General features: G+C 37.8%; 1 protein-coding gene across 4 annotated transcripts in view; it reads left to right on the top strand.

The window, feature by feature from the left end:
- ATRNL1 (attractin like 1) overlaps positions 1-17,896 on the top strand; it is a 695,100-nt gene that overhangs the window by 63,415 nt on the left and 613,789 nt on the right. For all 4 annotated transcript variants that reach the window (XM_020779948.3, XM_078389598.1, XM_072995506.2 and 1 more), the window contains exons 4-7: positions 390-518; positions 2,720-2,928; positions 15,995-16,169; positions 16,627-16,714. In XM_020779948.3, coding sequence (XP_020635607.2) covers positions 390-518; positions 2,720-2,928; positions 15,995-16,169; positions 16,627-16,714 — 601 coding nt within the window. The remainder of the gene's footprint in view (positions 1-389; positions 519-2,719; positions 2,929-15,994; positions 16,170-16,626; positions 16,715-17,896) is intronic.

A 17,896-nucleotide genomic window follows, 5' to 3' on the forward strand; every position in this document is an offset into this window, starting at 1 on the left:
CTGGTGATGGGACTGGGATCAGCAGTGGTGATTTTTGAACATTAAATAATTCTCTCCAGCCTTCCATAGCTCCTAAAGTCCTCCCCAAGGTGGAAAGGGTTCTTAGGGATCCTGGGGAATGGGAATAAGGAACTTTTAATTCCCCTGAAATAGCTGTGGCTGATGACATATGGAAGTTGCAGGGTTTAAAACTATATAGTAAGATTTTGGTCAGTATGTATGAATTTCTGTACTGCTTCCAATTCCACTTTGCTTTCTTCACTGCAATGGAACGAAGTCCTGGAATGTTTCCAAAATGTGTTCGGCACGCTCATGATGTATTTGAATCTCCAACATTTTATAGCTTGTGTTATTGCTAATATGAATATTTCATGTTCAATCTTTTGCAGTGGTCTTATAGTTCCAGAAGTACGTGGAAATGAAACTGTACCTGAAGTAGTTACTACATCTGGCTATGCATTGCTACACTTTTTCAGCGATGCTGCTTATAATCTAACAGGATTTAATATTTTTTACTCGTAAGTAATTCTTTTCCCAATCATGTTTCTGTTTATTCATCAGCACATATGGAGTTTTCTTAGTAAATAAGATTTGGGGCTTAAAATTATTTGAAGTAGTATTATGCAAATTGGATTTTGACTAAGAAGGGAAATGTAAGAATCCATAGAAAGTTTGAATAAAATGATGCTTTTGAAAAGAAATGCAGCTAGGAAATATAGCATGATTAGTGAGTTTCTTCTGCCTTGTTGATATGTGAGGCTATGGAGTAATTTATCATAAAAGAGATATCCCAAATTGCACAACGCAAAACAAAACAATGTGCTATGTACCTCAACATACCTGCAGGAAATATTCATGGATATTGCCCTTGAGTAGTTACAGTGAACTGCGAGCATGTAGAAATAAAACTGCTGTAGCACTTGGACTAATGCTGCATTTTGGGGTTGTGAGTTTATATCAACCTGCAATTGAGAGGGATTACTGCCCATTGACCCAAATCCTGTAGCACAACTCCACCTGTGCAGTGGGAATGATGTCATTATCAGTGGTACATTGCCACTGATAAGGATTTCATGTTTCTTTCTTTTTTTTTTTTTTAATTTTGGGAAGTACATAGCTCATGCATAATAAAGTGAAGTTGCATATACCCTGAAAGTGGAAAAGGAGGTATTTAATCAGTGAAAATCTGCTGCTGGTAGTGGCATGATTCTTGTTGTGCAGGTGGAACACTCTGAACCGGACTTTGGCCATCAGATATAGCTTACCTGGATTACCTCCTAGAGGTCATAGCATGCTTTTAGATTATAAAGAGTACATTAGGGACTGTTTTATTGTTGAACTTTTTAGGATATTCTAGGAGGTTTTTGCCTGAAGACTCTAATAAAAATGTTTCAGGTAAGTTAATTATGCTACCTCTTCTAGTGTTTCATAAGGAGAGGTCCAAACTACTCTGTCCTCATTGATTTTAGCTGATACTGTTTACAAATGATCTACCAAAAAAAAAAAAAAGATTAGCATTTGTGTACTACCGTATTATCCTGCCAATTGCTTTGGAATTTATTTTTTTTTTACCAAGCCAAGGTTCCTGCAGGTTTTTATTTGTGCATGTCAGCTTCTCACACCCATTTGTAGGACCTTGCAGTTAAGGGTTATAAGCTGATGGAAGTTACAACTTGATAACTTGTTGTAGTTGGGTTCGAGAGGGGCCAAAGTGTAGGCAATGGAATTCTGGATTCCAGGGGAGTTGTCTGTCAGCCCAAGCAGGTCAGAGGTATGGCATTCCAAAGCAGAAGGAAGGGCCACAAATATGTAGTCAAGGAGATGAAAGCATCAAGATGAAAGACACCAAAGGCCTCAGTTGCTTAGATTGAAAAACCATATAAAGCCAGACCTTTACAGGGCATAATGTACCAGGAGTGGCCTTTGGGAGTGTCAGATTGATGGCTATGGTGGGCTGGTACTGTGGTCTGGATAAGGATTTGAAGCTCAAGGCACAGTCCACCAGTCTTTCTGTAGAAACAGAGCTCTACAGATGGAGGGGGTTGTAGGAGCCCTCGTGTGAGACTCTAATTTTCCAGAGTGCTGGGCAGGGGCTCGGCCCTCTGTGTGTGTGTATGTGGAGGTTGGCCATGACCAAAAGCAAATGGGTAGCAACACTGGTTTGGCTGCATGGCCCAGATGCAGTGCTGCTCAGGTGTGTGGGTGCACAACTTAGAGAGAATGTTTTGTGTTACCTTCCCTGTACAGTCACCTGTATAGCACTGCTCACTGTATTAAACTGAAGAGAAGGATTACTAATGCTGGTTGCTTGGTGTGTTAGATATACATTATTTTAAGCTTTAAGGCTTTGATCAATGAATGTAATAGAACTGTATGCCTTTTCGGGGATAATTTAAACGTAGTTTTTTTTTTTTTTAAACTAGCCTGAACATGGTATGGAGTTAAGAATGCTTGGTATATTATGAACCCAAGAGAAAAGCTTTGTATTTTTTTCCTCCTGAACATTTTTATATGGACATATGTACTCATTTCTTTTTAATTTCTTGGTCTCAGTGAAGAAGAAATTGATTAATACAAGAATACATAGTTTTCAGGTTTACTGTTATAAGGAGAGTATTTCCTTTTTCTGTTTTGTAGTTGAAGTAATCTGTGAAGGAACAATTGTCAATTTATATGTCATTATTTTATTTCCTCTTTCTCCTCATTTTGTTCATTACAGAATTAATTCATGTCCAAATAATTGCTCAGGTCATGGAAAATGTACAACTAGTAGCTCGATTCCAAGCCAAGTATATTGTGAATGTGACAAGTATTGGAAAGGAGAAGCCTGTGATATTCCTTATTGTAAAGCTAACTGTGGAAGTCCTGATCATGGCTACTGTGATTTGACAGGAGAGAAACTGTGTGTGTGCAATGACAGCTGGCAAGGTGGGTTTGCAATAATTTTTTCTACTTTTGGCTACTGAGACCCCTTTGTATGCAGAAAATGCCTATCGCCCTATATTTGATTTCTGTTTTAACTGACTGCTTCCTGCTTCTGAGCCTCAATATCAGTCAGGCTGTGATGGACTATCAAAGCTAAGAAGGAAGTGAAACTTATTATGAGTCAGGGTACAAATACAAGGAAAGTTCCTGCAGCTGGTTGTTCGTACCAGGAATATGATTGACAAAGACATATGATTGCTGACATTTCAACTCTGTGGCGATTGACATTTTTTTGAATATACTGGCCCAAATCTATTGCACAAGTTATTAGACTACCTCCTTCTGCTCTGTGGCTTGTTTGACTTGAAAGTAATCAAGTTTCATTGCTTGGAAGCAGTGAGAGCTGCAGGATGGAAGGAACAATTATTGAATTACTGAAAATCTCTCCTTGCTAGATCTTTTTGCAGGCATAACGTGCAACAGGATTTCAGCCATCAATTGTATTAATAACTTTCTTTTTAAAAAAATCTATGTACAGCATTCATCCTCAAAGCATTTGTATTTTTAATACAGTTTGTTAACAATTTGTAAATATCATGTAGTTTGTTTTGGAGAGGAAGCTGCTTTTTTGGTCTTGCAAATAACTTAAACTGTTGAAACCAATGTTAGTTTCTATATAGGACACTGAGAGGTGAAATAAGAAACCTGGAGTGTGGGTGTTAATGGTATAAGATAGGGAAAAGGTGTGATGGGTCATTTGGCCTAAGGAGATCACAGAGGTTTTTATTTGTAGGACTAAAACAGAGCAGGATTTAATATAGATCAGGAACACTTGCAATATAGATCAGGAACAGTATGGTAGAGTTGTTGGGGAGATAAAGAAGGCTCTGTCCTTAAATATGTAGCCACTACAGTGAGGACACACAGACTGGGTGAAAACAGTGTGGTATTTCCTGGCTAGTAAATATGTCCTATAGGTGTGGATTGTTTTTGTTTCATGACTCTGCAAGATTTATTTTAAAAGAGCTGAAATATCTGGCCACAATGTTTGCTGAGATAATCTGGCCACAATGTTTGCTGAAAGCTTTTAAGTTTTATCTTCTGCCAAAATAAAAATAAAAATTGTGCAGCAAAAAAATAAAATAGTTCATATATCAATTTGAGTCAATAGGTTAGAAAGAGTTGTTAGTGGTTTCCCAAAACATTTTAGTTCAAGGTGTGAAGAGCAGTGTGTATGTCTTTCTGAACAATTGTGACATCTGGTGGGTAATTTGGAATAAACATCTAGAATAGTCAAGGTTATGACAGCAAAAAAGATTATTCATGTTGCTTCTAAAAAGTTATTGAAAATAATGCAAAAATAAACCACTTCACTAGCCAAAATCCAGCTGGTGAAAAACTGTTATATGTAAGGCAACTGTGCAGCAGTGCTTCTTCTCCAATCCACTTTACTTTGTGTATTAGGGTTTGTAACCAGTTGTATGGCCAATTTCAAAACAACTGAAACTTCAGACTTGCAACAGGGAGTCTGCTCTATTAGAGGGAAAGGATACATGATTGCATACATAAATAGGATTCTGACCATTAATTATCTCTATTACAAATAACTTTGCAGATTTCAGTAGCCCTTTGTTTAACGTACGTAATATGGATTAGGATAGCTGTGCTTTTCATAAAGCTATATAGGGAAGGAATAAATAGAAGTTACACTTATTGAACCTCTGTCAGTGTTATCATTAAAAAAAAGTCTAGCAGCAGAACGCCAATAGACCACTGCTGCTATAATTTAGAAAATATCAAAAATCCACAAGAAAAATATTGGAATGAGCAGGAGTTTGGTTAATCATAACTAGCTGAAATCCCACTAGTTTCTATCAGTTTACTTCAAGTATGATTAACTTTGGATTTAGCCCTGCATTAAAGAGATGGGCAGATGTGGCCCTCCAGATGTTTCTGAACTGCAGCTTCCAACGGCATTAGCCAACATAGCCAATTTTGAGGTATCTTGGAAGTTGCAATTCAAAAACATCTAGAACAGTGGTTCCCAACTTTGAGTAGCCCCAATGTTCTTGGACTACAATTTCCAGAATCCTTTACCATTTCTAGAATCCTTGGAATTCATTGCAGTCCTGATGCATTTTTGTAGGTATTTTTAAGTTTTAAATTTTATCTTTGTATTACTAAATAAATAAAAAACTTTGGATTGGATTTCAGTTAAGCTAGTTGAACTGGTTCCAGTCAAATAAGTAGGAACTAAGTTCAGTATGTGTAATGTAGTGGACAGAATGATGGATTAGAACACAGGAGGCCTAGATTTGAATCCCTGCTGATGGAAACTCAGCCCAGTTGGGGTATAGGACCGGTGAAACAACTAAACATAGCCGTGAACAACTGTTTGGAGGTTCAGCCCAGTTCAATATGTGTGTCCACATAGATATTCCGTGGGTGCCATGCACTCCTCTCTCTGCCTCTTCTGTGCACTCACCCATTCCCTGGCTGAAACATGCTTCCCTATCCCGGCTTCTCAATGTGATTGCCTACTCACTGACTGCAGTGCATGCTTCCCTCACCTGCCTCCTCTGCCTACCCAAAGGCAGTGCCGGAGTTTCCCTGCCCCAACTTCTCATCTGAGTGGGCAACTGTTGGAGGAGGGAAGCACATGCTGTGATACTGAGGAGGTGGGAGAGAGGAGTGCAGAGCAGCTGCAAAACACCTGTGTGAGAGCCATCCTGAACTGAGCTAAACTGCTGAATTGTGTTTTGTGCCCGTCTTTTAAAATGACTTCCTAAATGTATCACTTACTTTGAAAACCCTATTTAGGTCACCATAAGTCACTTCCCCTTCAGGGATTGCTGCCTTGTTGTGGCGAAGGGGCTTGAGTAATTCAGAGAAGCTATGGGCTATGCTGTGCAGGGACACCCAAGACAGACAGGTCATAGGGGACAGTTTTGACTAAACGCAATTCACCTGGTGCAGGAACTGGTAAGCCACTACAGCATCTTTGCCAAGAATGCCCCATGATCAGAAACAAAAGGCTAAAAGATATGATGCTAGAAGATGAGCCCCTCAGGTCAGAAGACATCCAACATGCTTCTGAGGAAGAGTGGGGGACATGTACAAGTAGCTCCAGAGCTAATGAAGTGGTTGAGCCAAAGCCAGAAGGATGCTCAGCTGTGGACGTGCCTGGAAGTGAAAGGAAAGCCGGATGCTGCAAAGAAAAATACTGCATGGGAACCTGGAATGTAAGATATGGGAACCTTGGGAAGATGGATGTGGTCAAACAGGAGATGGCAAGAATAAACATTGACATCCTGGGCGTCAGTGAACTAAAATGGACGGGAATGGGTGAATTCAATTCAGACGATTATCATATCTACTATTGTGGGCAAGAATCCCGTAGAAGAAATGGACAACAAAAGAGTGGAAAAAGCTGTAATGGGATATAATCTCAAAAATGATAGAATGATTTCAATATGAATCCAAGGCAGGCCTTTCAACTTCACAGTAATCCAGGTTTATGCATCATCCACCAATGCTAAAGAGGCTGAAATTGACCAATTCTGTGAAGACTTACAGTACTTTCTAGAAATGACACCAAAGAAAGATGTTCTTCTCATTATAGGGGAATGGAATGCTAAAATAGTGAATCAAGAGATAAAAGGAACAACAGGAAAGTTTGGCCTTGGAGTTCAGAATGAAGCAGGGCAAAGGCTAATAGAGTTTTGTCAAGAGAATAAGCTGGTCATCACAAACATTCTTTTCCAACACTACAAGAGGTGACTCTACACATGGGCATGACCAGATGAGCAATATCGAAATCAGATTGATTATATTCTCGGCAGCCAAAGATGAGAAGCTCTATACAGTCAGCAAAAACAAGACCTAGAGCTGATTGTGGCTCTGATCATCAGCTTCTCATAGCAAAACTCCAGCATAAACTGAAGAAAGTAGGAAAAACCACTGGGCTAGTCAGGTATAATCTAAACCAAATCCTTTATGAATCCACAGTGGAAGTGAAGAACAGATTTAAGGAACTCGAACTATGTGCCTGAAGAACTATGGATGGAGGGTGCTAACATTCTACAGGAGGCAGCAACAAAACCATGCCAAAGAAAAGGAAATGCAAGTAATCAAAGTGGCTGTCCAACGAGGCCTTACAAATAGCAGAGAAGGAAAGGGAAACAAAATGCAAGGGAGATAGGGAAAGTTTTAGAAATTTGAATGCTGACTTCCAAAGAATAGCAAGGAGAGACAGGAGAGCCTTCTTAAACGAACAGTGCAAAGATATAGAGGAAAATAATAGAAAAGGAAAAACCAGAGATCTGTTCTAGAAAATTGGAGATATTAAAGGAACCTTTTGTGCAAAGATGGACATGATAAAGGACAAAAATGGTAGGCACCTAAGAGAAGCAGAAAATATCAAGAAGAGGTGGCAAGAATACACAGAGGAATTATACAGTACCAGAAAGATGGGGATGTACTGGACAACCCAGACACTGTGGTTGCTGACCTAGAGCCAGACATCCTGGAGTGTGAAGTCAAGTGGGCCTTAGAAAGCATGGCTAACAACAAGGCCAGTGGAGGTGATAGCATTCCATTTGAACTATTTAAAATCTTAAAAGATGACGTTGTTAATATGCTACATTCCATGTGCCAGCAAGTTTGGAAAACTCAAGAATGGCCAGAGGATTGGAAAAGATCAGCCTACATTCCAATCCCGAAGAAGGGCAGTGCCAATGAATGCTCCAATTAAAGTACGATTGCACTCATTTAACATGCTAGCAAGGTTATGCTCAAAATCCTCCAAGGTAGGCTTCACCAGTATGTAGACCAAGAACTCCCAGAAGTACAAGCTGGATTTCAAAGGGGTAGAGGAACTAGAGACCATGTGCTCGATTATGGAGAGAGCCAGAGAGTTCCAAAAAAAAATCTACCTCTCCTTCATTGACTACACAAAAGCCTTTGATTGTGTGGACCACAGCAAACTATGGCAAGTTCTTAAAGAAATGGGAGTGCCTGATCACCTTATCTCCTGAGAAATCTATATGTGGGAAAGGAAGCAACAGTTAGAACTGGATATGGAACAACGGATTGGTTCAAAATTGGGAAAGGAGTATGACAAGGCTGAAATATCAACAACTTCAGATATGCAGATGATACCACTCTGATGGCAGAAAGTAAGGAGGAATTAAAGAAGCGGGTAATGAGGGTGAGAGCACAAAAATGGTCTGAAGCTCAACATCCAAAAAACCAAGATCATGGCCACTGGCCCCATCACCTCCTGGCAAATAGAAGGGGAAGATATGGAGGCAGTTACAGAGTTTACCTTCTTGGGCTCCATGATCACTGCAGATGGAGACAGGAGCCCCGAAATTAAAAGACGCCTGCTTCTTGGGAGGGAAGTGATGACAAACCACAACAACATCTTAAAAAACAGAGACATCATCTTGCCAACAAAGATTCACATAGTCAAAGCTATGGTTTTTCCAGTAGCGATGCATAGAAGTGAGAGCTGGACCATAAAGAAGGCTGACCACCGAAGAATTGATGCTTTTGAATTGTGGTGCTGGACGAGACTCTTGAGAGTCCCCTGGACTGCAAGGAGAACAAACCTATCCATTCTAAAGGAAATCAAGCCTGAGTGCTCACTGGAAGGACAGATCCTGAAGCTGAGGCTCCAGTACTTTGGCCATCTCATGTGAAGCGAAGACTCCCTGGAAAAGACCCTGATGTTGTGAAAGTGTGAAGGCAAGAGGAGAAGGGGATGACAGATGACCAGATGGTAGGGCAATGTCATTGAATCTACCAACATGAATTTGACCTAACTCTGGTAGGCAGTGGAAGACAGGAGGGCCTGGCGTGCTGTGGTCCATGGGGTCACGAAGAGTCGGACACAACTTAACAACAACAGAGTCAATTCCAATTTGATGACAGATAACAACAACAAAGTTCAATAAACTCAGTCTGGCTTTGACTAATTATTTTTATATGAATATGAATTTTATATGAATATTTTATATTGATATCTAATGGGTTATTTCTTTGATTATTTGATCAATGTAGCATGATGTTTTTCATTTGTGTAAGCTCTGTGTAGCCTGTCAGTCAAAGCTGAGAAGCTGCTGTGAGATTTGAAAGGTTTATCAAAACTCCAGGACACCAGTTATTAACTAACAGGAACCTAGGATTTAGGCAGCATCTTTCATAACCAGTACAATGAAGACAGTTAACTTGGGTTCAACAATCATATCAAAGTTAGAACTGTTGCATCCAACAAACATGATCATTACTCATCCTTGGTACCTCTAAACTCCAAAAGAACAGAGGGTTCTGTCATGGAGCCAGTAATAGAGCTTGAAGAAGAAATATACTGAAATATCATGTCCTGCAATTTGGAATGTATAAAATAAAAATTGATGGATGATGTTCAAGTTTTTGAAGTGGTTTCTTGCTCTTATTCTTTGAATTCAATTTTTCCCCTTGATACAGTGAATCAGTCATAGTAATAGGACATGTATAGACCAGCTAGGTGATTTTCAAAATAATAGAAATTGTCTTCAGGGTTACAAGCAATGAGAGATATTACCCTTTCCTCCCCCAGAGCTTTGTTATGCGTGTACAGGGAGATTCCACTTTCCACTTCTTATCTTCTTATCTCTTAGGTGCAGATTAAATTACTATTGTATACTTAGTGCTGACATTAAACTGAAATATGCATTATTAATTGGACTGTGGTGGCATAAAATTTTGTCTGATGAGAGATGTAATAATACACACAGAATTTTAGTTAGTTTTCCCATGTAATGTAATATGAAACGTGAGGCTTGAAATAGTTCACAAGGATCACAGGCATCTCACTGTTCTTTCCTCTGCCTGTGGAAGGAAGGAGCTGTCCAGAGTCCTGGAGCAAGAAAATTAACCACAGTGATAATTTCTTCTTAATGCATGTGTAAAGTTTTTAGTGTACATGCAAAGTTTAATGTATTTTAATGCATATGTAAATTTTAGCAAATCAATTTGATATAATGGATGGCATGTTATACCAAGACTCAGGAGACTTGGGTTCAAATCTCTCAGTTCGCAATGGAGATTCACTTGAGAATGGCAGTGGGAAACCATTCCTTGAATATCTCACATCCCTTGAAGAACTTACTAGGGATGCCACAAGTTAGCAGTGCCCTAATGTCATTTAACAACAGCAGTTTTAAAGAAATCTTTGCTCATTTACCTGCCATATTAATTAATATCAGACTTAAATGGGAGAATGTGATAACTTGTATGCGATTCCTTTTAATTTTATTAATATTTTCTTTAGTGTTATTAATCTACTGCATTTTCTGTAATTTGCCATTTAACTACTAGATTTTCCATCTTTGTCTCATTTTTCATCAGTTATGCACATTCTTTCATCTGATGGAGTGTACTCAAGTTTATTTGCTAATATAATTGTTAGTTTTAGAGATGTTTGAGGGACTTTATTTTAATTTTTTTTGAACCCTTCTGTGACATTCCACCCAGTGTTCCCTGTTTGTTTTCCCCAAACCAAGGTTCACTCTGGCGACGTTTTCTTTCTCATTCGCTGCCACCAGTGGATATCCCTTATCCACACTTGCCCAATATTTGAATCAGACACTTCCTGCCAACATAACTTGTTTATTTAGTTTGAATTTGAATCACATATGTTCTTTTTAATTATTGTATAGAATCACCCATTAAAACTTCTTATATTTGGTTACACGTTCAATTCTTCATTTGTTTTATTGATTTATTCCCTTCAACCAACTTATTAATGACATCAGTTCTCTCTAGTTCTCTGACTATCTATCTTGACTATTCAATTTCTCTCTTACACATTCTCATTCCCTGTCTAACCTTCTCTCCCTCTAACTGCCTCCCACTGCCTCACCTTCCTGTCCTCTCATAGGCTCCTGCACTTGAGCTTCAGCTATGATTGACAGGAGTGACGTGGGCATTCCGTCACACCTTCCTCCTAATTTCCCTTGTGTAGAGAGAACAGAGTTCATATTCATGACATAAGATTTTTCTTTGCTTTTCTTCTCTAATCCCTCTTTATTTGGGGGAATGCTTGAAAACAATAATAGAAATGCAAATCTGGAAGGGATCCTATGGATTACTGGGTCCAGCTCCTGTCAAGGAGGCACAGTGGGGAATCAAACTTTCAAACTCTGGCCTTGCAGCCAGTAAATGGTTTGAAGTATGATGTAGAAGTAGGGAAGAATTGGCTGAAATTACCTTATGTAGGGAGTAAGAGTAGCATACATTCCAAGTCAAAATGTCTCTGGTAAGAATTAGGGATTAACAGCAATTAAGATGTTTTTCACCATTTGAATTAAAAATGACTATTGTTATTTTGACAGTGGACAGTAGTAATGTTATTTAGTGCTGTTTTAAAACATTTGGCAGATGATTGTGATATATTTATGAACTTCAGCTTTAGAAAACACCACTCCAGTTTCAAATATATAAAAATATGTACGGCAGAGCAAAATATTATGCCACTAAAATGAAAAATAAAAATGTAGAATTTTGTTAGAGTTCTGCTGAACACTGGCTTATAAGGAGTTTATTTGCATAAGTATTGGCCAAAATCCTGTTGCTTAGCATATTAAATCACACTTGAGTAGAGCATTGAATCTGTTGGGATTCGGAGTTAACTCCTCTATAAGTTCCACTGATTCAATTGGGATACTTCTAATTGTGATTTATTTAGTATATCTGAATCAATCAAACTCATGTAGTTGACTCAGTAAATCTCCAATGATTTATTGAGCCTACTCTAATGTGACTTACTATTGAAAGCATCAGGATTTTGGCCAAAAATCTAATGCAAAAAGCATTTAAAAATGCATTATAACCATTTTTGCAAGAAGACACTTATCCAGTCTGGTGCAATTTTTTTCTTTTTACTGAGCATAAAGTAAAGAGCTATGTAAAAATAGTAACATTTTATAGAAGTACTTTTGCTTTTGAAGCTATGCTATAAAAATCTATTATTGGCAAGTTAATAGTGAGCCTAGATTTATATGTGGATACTATTTCAGGGCTCTGGCTTTTGCAGAGACAAAAGTAAAGAGTTAGTAAAAAAATCTCAAAAAGCAGTATATAGCTAGGGATCAAATGGTTGAACCTTTTTCAAGAAAACTGCATAAGCTAGACAGCCCAATCCCAGCATCTTCATGAACGTATAAAGTAAAAAAGAAAAGAAAAAAAGCCAGCCTATAAAAGTCAGGTTATGTGCCTTTCCCAGTTGTCAGGTTTTACTTGCTGTTGAATCTTAAGGAGAAAAGAACTGTAGTTCATTTCTTTTTTATTTAAAAGTGGATGTTGAGCTGTATTCAAATCAAAGAGCTCAAATTCTAAAGGTGAGCAATTTTTGTGGGTATCAGAAAATAACATTAATGTGGTATCCTTTGTTCCTGCATTTTAACTTATTCTTACTTCTGAGATATATCATAGCAGCAGGAATAATGCTTGTTGATGTGAAATAGAACAAGAACTTGTTATAATTATGGATCACATCAGAAATAATATATATATTTTCAAAAAGCTTCTAGCGACTTCATTTATTTGTCTTTGTCCACTTACATGTATTCCCATGATGTCTAGGAAATTTGAGTGAGATTTTTCACTAAAGTAACAGTTCACTATATGAAAAAGCCAGTTTATTTAAGAAGTGAAGATCAGCAATTACCTTTGTAGAGAAAAAGACTTAGATCTGAATACACATTTGAGATGCATTTTGGGACTGGTGTGTTTTGTTTTGTTTTCACCCTAAGTTATCTTTGACATGTGAAACTAATTGTGCAGTTATTTGACTGCTAGTTAGACTGAACCAGCATGGGACAGTTTGTTTTTATTAATTCACAAAAGATGTGCAGCTGTTAGAAACCTGACAGCCACTGTGAACCCACACGATGCTGCTGTTAAAGAATTAATTCTGTTAATGTATGACCAACAACAGAAATCTGTGCTCTTGTTTTAATTACTCCAACAGATAAGAGAGATGCTAACCACTCACCCATTCCTAGGTTAGTAAGAAGCACACTTACATGGAAATGAAGCCTGTTACAGATAAGAGGCTGTTTAGCTGCAATCACACAGATTTAGAGGCTTTAGAAAATTCAGAACCAGCCTGGTGCATATCCAAGCTAATAATATTACCCTGGAACAACCGACAGCTTAGTTGGAAGTTCCAAATGTCAAATGCTTAGCGATACAATGTACAGATGATTAAAACATGGACAAAATGTAGAGTACATACAGCAATTGCAAAAGAATAGGCCAGAATACACATTAGAATTGGCTAGGAAATTTGTAGAGACTCTCAGATACACATTCTACCCTTGGACACTTTTCATAAGAGCTCTGCTCATTTTGACTCTATTGTAGTCATCATATGGGACTGTAAAAACCAATGAAGAAAGAACCATATTTCCCAGTAACATGAAAATGGTGAGTTCATTCATAGTGAAGCATTCTGCTCAGAAGTGGCCATCCTGCTCCAGGCAAGACCAAGGCTAGATAGGTTCTGGCAGCAAAATCAAGATGACCCATGGGTTTAGATTGGTAGGAATTAGAGGGGACAAAAACAAAAGGCAGTACATACAGGGATCAATTTAGCGGAGACTTACCAGACAGCAAATAAAGTTGGTGAGGGTGATCCAGGCTTAGATCCAAACAGAGTTAAGAAGCTGCTTAAGATTCAGATCTTTAAAATACACCCAATTGGTCATGTGAGCTCAAGAGCAATTTAAATTCATTGACAGTGAGAACCAAGTTGTCCACAAACGTAGCTAGATACAGATGTTGTTTCAACAGGCTCTCTGGCTTTGGAAAAGAAGCTGCAGGAGCCTTGCATGGATCCAGTTAAAGTACTTAACAAGCTTCTTGAAGAAGTCCTCTTTAAGAGGAACCCTCTGCATATGCTCTGTTGTTTACTTATGTGATGTCCTTTGCTGTAGCTGAATATTCCTTCTAGGCATGAAGGTTCTGACTTGCGTTTTAAAGTGCTAATGCTCTTGAAGGTTGGGGGTGGTTCTACTTCTGACTCCTCCTCTTCCTAATTGCTGAGAGATCTGAGGTGCTACAGTGGCTATCAGCCACTTGGTTAATTTACTGTGTTACAAATGCTCTTTTAGGCCCTGTTCATATGTTACGGTTTGGATTACTTTGCCATTCATAAAGGGAATGCTGCAATCTTGCCACTCCCTCCCCTCTCATGTTACCCTCATACATATGGAGGGTGATGACAGGTCTAAAGGTCAGCATTGCTGTTCTTAGGTAATCTTGACAGGAATGGGACCCTGGAAGGAGGGAAGGGGCAAGAATGTATCTCTCTACCAATTGAGCTTTACCTTGGTAAAATAAATCCTTCCATTAAATTCTGGACCCTGTATATTCTTGTTTTTATATATTTCAGATACTTTTTTTCTCATACTTTTGTATAGATTGCAGAATGCAATTTTTAAAAAGAATTGTATTTAAATAATAAAAAAGAAGAAATTGTTTAACTCTAGTAACATAGCATATTGAGCTGTTGTACTGCCAACAGACATCATCTCATCTGACCTATTATGGCAGCTAGGAATGTGCAGGGGAATTTTGTTCTTTCTTTTGTTTTGCTTTGATTTCAGGTTCTTTCCTCTTTGGATTTTGGTTTCTTTCACAGTACCATAAAATACCAGAATCTTTTGGGTTGTTTTGTTTTTTACATTCTGTTTTCCAGTGCTAGAGCCAATTAAGCTCCAAAACCCCCTCAAAATCAATAAAAACTAAAGTGGGACATGGCAACAGATAGTCATCTATTCAAAAGTGGGCAATAACAGCAGTAAACAGGAAAGAACAATTCAGTTGAAAGAGCTCACAATATCTATTTCTCATTGCCACAGATTCCTTTCCTTTTTCTGTTTCAATTAGAGGCTTTGCATATAGTATACCACTTGGTGTCACTATACTGCACAAAATATCAATTGTATGATTCGTACTGAATCATGTATTTCATGTGTCTAGGATTTGATTTTAAACATGTGAATAATCTATGGATAAGAGTCACTGCTGATAAGAGTCACTTCCAAATGCTGTTTCTCTGTTGTGTACATAGAAAGTCTTAAGTGTATGGTCATGAGGTTAATCATTTTTTTGAGCACTGGCACTTTTGATAAGCAATCGCTTTACGTGCTTTAAAGTGGGAACAACGGCTGTATTATATTCCTACTGATATGCCCCCCTTAAATTCCTGAGGAACATTACTGATGGGAATTCTGCCCATGTGTGGACTATTTTATGCAAGGTCTTGATGTGTTTCTGTTTTATTTGTTTATTTATTATTTATTTATTTATTTTAAAAATGAATATATACACATATCAGGGAATTAAAGATATTTCAGTCTGTATCAATGAAATAATGAAAACTAGGAAGTGTCCCATTGTATGTATTTTAGCATGAAACTGTATACATTCACTTCTTCAGGTATAAGAAATATATGTTTATGTGTGTAGGAACATAGCCAAAAGGGATACAGAAAATATCTGAGAAAGTGGATTTGTTCCATGAAAACTCATAATAAAATATAACGGTCTTTAAGGTGCCAGAACATTTTTGTCTTTTATTTTTTATGTTTCTTATGGTGTTTGTCTGAGATGCCAGCATGGACTAATATAGCTACTTTTTCTAAAACTACAGAAAATGATGGCTAACCTTTCAAAGGGATGCTTAGGTTAAACATCCCTGCAGTAAGTAACCTAGCAGACTTTGATTACAAGACCATGATTAACAGCCAATGTATTATATCAGTTTATGTATTTGCAAAGGCTTTCATGGCCAGGGCCTAAAGGGAGAAACAGTGGCCATTTTCTTTCCAGCCATGCAAAGTCAGCTTTATCAATGTATTTGATCTATTTTAAATTGGCTGGAGTTTCAGGTAAAACACAACAAAAGCACTGAGTAATTCAGCTTTTCCATCTAAGCTTCTGAGTAATGTTAACTCTTTTGCCTAACAGACTACACAGTTCAGCTGTGATTCTTTTCCACTCCATCCCTTTTAAACAGGTCCTGATTGTTCTTTGAATGTTCCTTCCATGGAGTCATATTGGATTTTACCTAATGTGAAGCCATTTAGCCCATCTGTAAGCCGGGCATCCCATAAGGCAGTTCTACATGGCAAATTTATGTGGGTGATTGGTGGATATGCATTTAATTACAGCACATTCCAAATGGTGTTAAAGTAAGTCATTTCCTTTGTTTTTCCACATGTGGCTCAAATCATATTGCACTTGGCAGCCTGATATCTCTAGGTTTACTTTAGACAAAAACCATAGTGATAGGCCAATTTAACATTAATCAGACAGCAAAGCCACAGCAAGGGCTTCATTGAGCCGCTCAACAGAGAGAAAGGCAGGGTACAAAATCAGTTGGATATGTTAACTTTACGTGTCCAAAGGCTAAGGGTAAATTCTCAGGTTAAATATGTTTTAACACAATTCATATGTTAAGATTAAGTCCATATTTATATAAATATGGAATATTTTTTTCCTGTTGAGAAGAAGTCAGCAAAGGGGCTAAGTTCTCAATTAAACTAGAATCTTCATTGCATATAAGCTAGAACCTTCATACTTTGTAATGCTTTCTAAATTGGATATTCCTAGAATTACAGTTAATAAACTTCCACTTCATCTTTTTAGCTATAACTTGGAAAGCAACATCTGGAACGTGGTACCTGTATCAAAAGGACCTCTTCAGAGATATGGACACTCTGTTGCATTATATCAGGTTTGATTCATCTAGGGTAATGTTTAATTTTGCAAATGTCTGCCCAGCCTCCCCACTTTATTACTTGAAGTCTTATGTCTGTGGTAGATTGTCTCATGTTTTTCATAGATGACAATTCAGAGTAAAAAAAATATTTTGTTCTACTTTCTAATAAACGATCATTTCATAAAACACTCATACAGTTATGCTTATACTTTAATGTGCAAACTTTCATATACTTGTCTGAACCAAACACCATTAAATTCAGTGGGAATTCAGAGTAGATACTGTATATACTGTACAAGCTTGCTATGTTAAACTGAACCTGATTTCTAAATAGTGTATTTTTCTTCTGTGCCTCCACATACAAGAGAGTTATACATATCTAACATAAATTACCCTTGCATGGAGCTGGGTTTTTAAATTGCCATTATGGACTTCCATTTGATTTCCGAGAACCATATTGTAGACTTAGGGAGCTTGTGCCCAACACAATGCTCTTGTGCTCTATGCATTCTGCAGAACAGATTTTATACATATTGTTACTTGTATTACCTATTGTTTGTTTTTTCTTCTGATTGCTATTGACTTTGTGTGGAGAGCAGGGGACAAGATTCTGGGGTTCTGACATGATTTTTAAACTACTGAAGCTTCCTTGTGTGAGTGTTTCTTAGCTATTTGTTACTGGGATCTCAGATTGCTTTATCTGTCTAGTGCTCTGCCAGTGTCAGACAAGATTCTGGCCACAGTGTTTAGTATTGAAGTCTGTGTTTGCAATCTTCGAGATCCCTGTTTCAGAGTAAGCCCTGTTAGAATGTTGGGCCTTCCATCAAAACAAAACCTGCTAAAATATTTGTTTAATGTATTTATAATAGGAAAAATATTTCAGTTTATATATCTGTTTGGTTTGTGATGTCAGAGTGCTTTATGGCTTTTGTTTCATTCATTTTGCTTTCAGAGGGCTTGACTCTAACATAATCTGGGCTGTTTTCTCAAATAGGAAGCATCTGCTTGGAAGAAGAATTTTTTGGTTGAGAGGTGCAGTTGGGCAGGTTACAAACGATGTCTCTATTCAGTAGACTTAGGGCTGAATTTGATCTTGCACTAGAATATTTTAAAAATCCCAACCTTCCAAAAATTAGGAAAATTAATAATGTGGTTGTAGGGGAATAGGTGAAATTTTTATTTATGTAGTTGTTCCAT

Source organism: Pogona vitticeps, chromosome 3, assembly GCF_051106095.1.
Source record: "Pogona vitticeps strain Pit_001003342236 chromosome 3, PviZW2.1, whole genome shotgun sequence".
In the NCBI taxonomy this organism is placed as follows: domain Eukaryota; kingdom Metazoa; phylum Chordata; class Lepidosauria; order Squamata; family Agamidae; genus Pogona; species Pogona vitticeps.